Source organism: Hydra vulgaris, chromosome 01 (genome assembly GCF_038396675.1).
Source record: "Hydra vulgaris chromosome 01, alternate assembly HydraT2T_AEP".
NCBI lineage: Eukaryota > Metazoa > Cnidaria > Hydrozoa > Anthoathecata > Hydridae > Hydra > Hydra vulgaris.
The window spans coordinates 25,785,001-25,791,541 of NC_088920.1; the positions used below are offsets into that span (position 1 = coordinate 25,785,001).

The following is a 6,541-nucleotide window of genomic DNA, read 5'->3' on the forward strand; positions in this document are numbered from 1 at the left end:
TTATTAGCGTTCTCTTTAAAACTACAGTTTATGGAAGAAACTTTTAGATTACCATGCAAAAGTATATATACATTCCTATAGACATCTATATTTACCATTTGTGGTAAAAAAGAACTCTTAACAATTAAACACACTTTATGTCAAAACCATTAAATTTAATTAAGTAAACTAATTAAATTTTATCATTTTTTCAAAAACCACAAAAACGCAACTTAATAGACTGGAATATTTTTTAGCTTTTTAAAAATAAAAAATAACATACAAGGAGTGCTGCTACATTGACTGGCAAATAGTTAGAACCTTGCAAGGAGTATTACTACATCAACTGAGCAATAGGTAAAACATGCAATTTGTAATAGAGTTCAGTTAAAAATGTTTACAATTTTAAGGCTTCAATATATGAACATAATTTCAAAAGAGGATCATTCTAAAGTAATTGATAAAAATAAGATTCAAAGGGAAAGAAAGAAAAACAGACTTAAAATGCAACATTTAGACCAGGAAAATATTCAAATGTTAGAAGGTTTGAACTTTGATAGAATGTTAGAAGGTTTGAATTTTGATGGAAGACACAACATTGATACTAACAAAGAGAAAAATATATGAAAAACTACTAAAGAGGAACATTTTGGAGAAAGTCAGGTAGCCCTGGACAGTGGGTAACTTTGGACACTTGATCTACAGTTTTAACTAAAGAAGCTATGTGATTTTAAATACTATAAAAACATAATTTGAGTGAAAATATGGAACATGCAAAATATCTATCATAATATGCCAAAGCGATTGGCTGGGAGTGCAAGATATTGTTTCCCACCACCAGAAGAGCGATTTACCATCATACTTGATTCACATATTAATACAACTAATTTTAATGTAAACTAAGAAACTTTTATTGATTAAAGATACATCTTTATTTACAATATTTTTTTTTAAAAAATGTTTAATATTTTAATTCACTAGTTTTAAAACTAGTATTTGTGAATGAGGTATGACCGAGCTGTACTGAACACATGTTTAGAGGGTGGTTCCGGACAACTTAATCCATTTACATATTAAAAATGAACAACTTTTTTATATAAATAATAATACATTTAATAAAATACACAAACCCATAATAGTAATTCATTTAATTCCAATAAAAGGACCTAAGATTTAAAAAAAGTGTTTTTAAAGTGTTTATTTTCATTAGTAAAAAGCTAATGTTTTTATTTCTAAATGATGATATTTTTATTCCCATTCCTTATATATCAGGTGCAATTTTTTAAGGCGATTTTTTTTAATGTGTTGAGAATAGTCCATTACTAACTAATTATTTAATATATTTGTGTCACACGGGTAAAAAAGAGGTAAAATTATGGTTCAACTATGTGTCCAGGGCTACCCTCCAATTTTGAAACATGCATTTTTTCTAACATTTTTTCTTTTTTGTTTTGTATATTATTAAGGTACACAATAATTATTTTTTTGTTTCCAATTCGATAAATAAATGTTTATACATCTAAAAAATTCTTTTGACACTTTGTTTTCTTTTAGTATATGTGTGCAATATATTTTTCCTTAAGTGTCTGGGGCTACCCAAGTTTCCCCTAGTTTTTATACAAGCACCAGGGTTAAAGTATCTGGTGCATGATGCGACTGCATCAGGACATAGATACAGCTTTTAACACAAAACAATATTGACACAATCAAAATAGTTGCCATGGGTTGTCACGGGACAGTCATAAATACTGGATTTCTAAATTGTTTTATTGCATTATTCAAATTTTTTTATTTTTTTTTTTGCTAATTTATCTCCCCAAGGCCCAAAAGGCTACTACAGACGAGGAGGCTACTTAATTGTGGTTATAACCCTCTCTCAACTCTATAACTCCAAAACACAAAACTTGACAAACAAGGCCGCTGCGCGGAGAAATAAGTTGAGCACGGTATTACCAGGGGCGTGGTGGGGATCGAACTCGGAACCTCTCGCTTATGAAGCAAACACTCTACCACTACACCACTACCGCATTATTAGAACTAAAAAGACCTGCCCACTGATTTATCTGTCAAATACATGCTGATGAACTGTTTCTATGGTATCTAATTCAAAAAACTTGATGACATCAGAACCTAATGGATGGTCAGGATCAATCGGAAGAGAAATTAAATTCTGTGATACCTTGCCAAAAGTTAACTATGTTCTTCTCAGTGTCGTCACATTGCTAAAAATAGACAAAAAAATTTCTCAGTTCAAACCAAAAATTTGATATATGCATGGCAATTTTTGTCCATCTGGTTTGGCTAACTGAAATCCTGGAAAGCTTAACCATGTTTTAATCTTTTTGATGAAGAATTACTTCTTCATCAAAAAGATTAAAACACCTTTTCTTCGCAGCCTCCTTTTATTATTTATTTTAAAAAAAATGGTAATGTAAAGTAGACTGTATCCCAGCAGTAGCCTGTGGCAAAAATACAGTGAAACTGTTAGCTAAATAAAAGCTATTCAGACTTGGTGGTTTAATGGGAAATAAAATCAAAAATATTCTACAACAGTAAATGGGATACCAGAATGGCCAGCTGGCCTGTGCATTTACACTAAAAACACTAAAAAAACTTTGAAGGAAATATTGCAACAGCAAAACTAATAAAGCAAGTCTTTTTTATTATATTCAGAAATAATACTCATATGGTAAATTAGTGGAGCTGGGATTCAAACCGACAATCTTGCTGCTACAGACTTTTATTAATCATAAATTTAGCAGCAGATAATCTGTATGTGTCTAATTCAAGCATACAAAATGAAGTCATTGATATTTTTGGCTCATAGATACCACACACTAGAAGTTTTGGTTGCTAGTATTTTTGAGTATTTTTGTTGTTTCAACCAATCCACAGACATGAACTTATGTAAAAATAAAAGAACATTGGCCATTCATAAGCCTGAAGGACTACTCATCAATTATATCAGGCTTTTTTTAAAGAATAAAAAATACGACTCATGCAGAATGATATGTGTGTTTCTCAGTTTTTAACTGAACAGCTGAGCATGAAGAAATAAATAGTACTCAGAAATTTTTACAAGTTTTTCCAAAGAGTTCATTTTTACACACCTTGTACATATCATCAAACTAGGAGGATGGGCAAGAGATTTTATTGTATAAAAATAACAAATTTAACGCCTTCTTGAAACACTATTGTAACTCATGTCTAACTCATATTATAAGTAACTTAGACTGAGTCTGTTGTTTGTTGGACATCCTACCAAACTCATCAATTCTTATTCTGTCTCTAAAAAAAGCACCAATGATCTGTAAAAAACAGCGTTATTCATAAATCATGAACTCTTAGGAAAAAGACTTCAATATTAGTCTTTAGTAATAAGCTAAAATTAACCTGGCATATTTGACAGAAGCTCAAACCAATACACTTTAAATGCTTGAATAAATATTTAGATGATGCATTAACTTGATTAACCTACAAAATAAATTATATGTAAATTTAAAAAAAACAAAAGTTTATTGGAAAAAAATATATGTAAAAATAAGAAGGAAATTATAAAACTTTAACAAGGTGTGCTTCATTAATTTATTTTTCAGAAATATTTAGAAATTCAAAGGCAAATAAAATACGAAAATAAAAAATATGCAAAATAAAATTTTAAAAAGGTCATAAAATCTTAAAATTTATTTTTTAAATGTTCAAAATTTTAATTTCAGTAAAAAAAAATTTTTTTTTTTTGTTGTTTATTATTGGAGTGCCGTGTACATGCATTGACTGACTTAAATTGGAGTTATAGTATGGCATATTGGAGTGTACATACATCTACTGAGGGTTTAGGTTTGGGCAGGCATTCTTTAAAACAAAATAAAAGTATTTTAATATTCATTTAAATTGGGTTTATAAATTACTTTAATTTGTATAAAAAAGTAAAATTAGGTTAAATTAAACAAGAATTTCAAGTAAAATCGTCAAAATAATTAATAGTAACTGTTTAAGTACGCTCGTACAACTAAGAAAATATCAGTTGTACGCGCGTATATAAATATGTATTTTCCATATGTATTTTCCAAATATATGTATTTTCCAAAATAATGTACAAATAATATATATATTAGTTTTTCGCGCGTATACAAGTAATGTACAAATAATCTGAAATCAATCAGTGTAGAAATAATTATTATTTTTTTGTTTCTAATTCTATATTTTTTTGTTTCTAATTCTATATTTTTTTGTTTCGTATTCGATTTTGAAAACTGGAATAAAAATCAAAACAATCAGATTTTCGAAATATTGAAGCGACAATTGTGGTATTGTTAAACTAGTGTTAATTGTAAAAACTAAGGTGACCAAATCCTTCTATTTATGTTGGAGAGCGCCTTAAAAATCTAAATTTTAATTACGTTTGGCGCTGCGCTCTCCTACGTAAATAGGAGGACATTATACTCTTCAGAGTATTTAAATGGTGTCAAAATCTACTGAGTCAATAGAGTTTTCAATCTCATAAATTTCAATAAGTTTATCGTCGTTGATAAAATCAGGGCTGGTTCAATGTTTTTTTGGAGTTATATGCGAGATCAGGTTTTGGCGCCCCTATAAAAAAAAAAGAGCATTCTTTATATATTCTTAAAAAAATATTTTGCATAAGGATTTTCATCTGGAGTGTTTTGCTTTCTAAATTTTGAGCAAAATATTTTACTAAGTGACCAAATTTGAAATATGTAATTTTCTTGGCGATTCCCATATCGGTACATTTTCCAAAAATATTAATCTTGGAATTTAATGATGATTCATAGAGATCGCCATAAACCTTATCAATGTGGTATCGTAAATGTTCAAGGGCGTCTATCGTGCTTTTCCAACGTGTTTCACTTATAACTTTTACAGTCAAATTGTTAACATGATTTGTTATACTCCATCTATGGGTTAATCCAAAAAAAAAATTCTGAATATTGCTGAAAAAGTTAACAGCAACAGTGTTGTTATGTTAACAGCAACAGTGGAAAACGCTGAATTAATGACAAAAAGATTTAGTGAATGGCTTTCACAAGGAACAAACAAGCTCGTGAGTTAAGGTCAAGGATCCTTTTTTTACGCCTATATTCTTTTTATTCATGTTTGAATTCAGCAGCATCAACTTCGGATACTTCGGATACATAATGAAGAGGATGCAGAACTATTTTCCGAATCACAAAAATTATTTTCTCAATCAACTACTCAGATAGCTTTAGAAAAAGTGGCCAATGAATTGGTTAATTTGTAGAAAGTTGTAATGAGCACTGAAGATACAGGATCAAGCAAATAATTAGAGCCAGAATTATAACTCGAACTGATAAAAAAAGTTGGTTAGGAAATGAAAAGATTTTATAATAAATAATGTTCAAAATAGTATTCCATCATTTTGGACTGCACGCCTGATGCTGGTCACCATGAGCAAATGATTGTTCTTTTATAAATATGCAACATATGGAGTACACCAGTAGAAATCAACGAATATTTTCAAAGATTCTACCTATCAACGATAGCACTGGTTTAAGTCTTGAGGAAGCATGCTTTAAAAATTTGAAGATCTTTTCAGAAATTTGCAGAACTGCAGAGGCCTAGGATATGATAAAGCAAAATATGAAAAGCTGCAATTGGTGTGTAAAAAAGGACGTATACATTTTATGTGCCAGATGAATGTCACAATCTTGATCTAATTTTTGAAGTGATGGCGGAATCATCAGTTGTTGCAAAGACACTTTTTGGAGTTCTCCATCAAATTTATCTTTTGTTTGGCGCTTCAACAGAGTGATAGTAGATCTTTTGTTTGGTGCCTCAACAGAGTGATAATAGATTTTAAAAACTCATGTACAAAACCTGAAAGTTAAGTCTATTTATAATTCACGCAGGGGACGCAGGATTGATTGTGTCAAAAATTAGGCTAGCAAAAAAATTTCATCAATTTTACATTTTTGGTTAGTTAAGTCATCTAGTATGATTTGATGTTTTTGATTGCAATTAATGTATTAAATAAACATGCAATTGGACATTGCACTGGAATGTATGAAAAGTGCAACCAAGTTTATAAAAAATAAAAAGATCATAGAATTGTATCTTTATTTATTTATCATTTTATTATTTATTTTTATTTTTTATTATTTATTGTATCTTTTTACTTTAACCAGAGAATTAGATCTAGATGAAATCACTTTTTTAACTTCCATAGACTTGAGAAAAAAGAAAGCAAACTTATGAAAGCATAGATGAATCATTAACGAATCTACAAAAAAAAATATCGGTTGATTTTTATAATGTTATTAGATCAAGCAGTTAGGTCGTTAACTACACATTTCGAGCAAATGAAACGTCGCTTTGGTCTTTACGGATTTCTGTACAATATCAACAACAACAAAATTACACTAAAATGATTTGATTAAATGTTATTTGGATTAGAATATTGCGCTCAGAGATGCATCTAGTTTAGATATTGATCCGAAGAATTTATGCAATGAATGGCAAATATTTTCAAGCATTGTTCTAAATATTGTCTCATTTACTCTTGATGCTTTACGTTTTACTTACG

At 29.4% G+C, this 6,541-nt stretch overlaps 1 protein-coding gene across 4 annotated transcripts in view; it reads right to left on the reverse strand.

The window, feature by feature from the left end:
* Positions 1-3,456, reverse strand: part of LOC100200894 (C2 domain-containing protein 5) — an 84,547-nt gene extending 81,091 nt beyond the window's left edge. For all 4 annotated transcript variants that reach the window (XM_065787770.1, XM_065787769.1, XM_065787768.1 and 1 more), the window contains exon 1: positions 3,373-3,456. In XM_065787770.1, the coding sequence (XP_065643842.1) occupies positions 3,373-3,379 (7 nt within the window). In that variant the 5' untranslated portion in view covers positions 3,380-3,456. The remainder of the gene's footprint in view (positions 1-3,372) is intronic.
* Between the last annotated feature and the right edge of the window lie 3,085 nt (positions 3,457-6,541).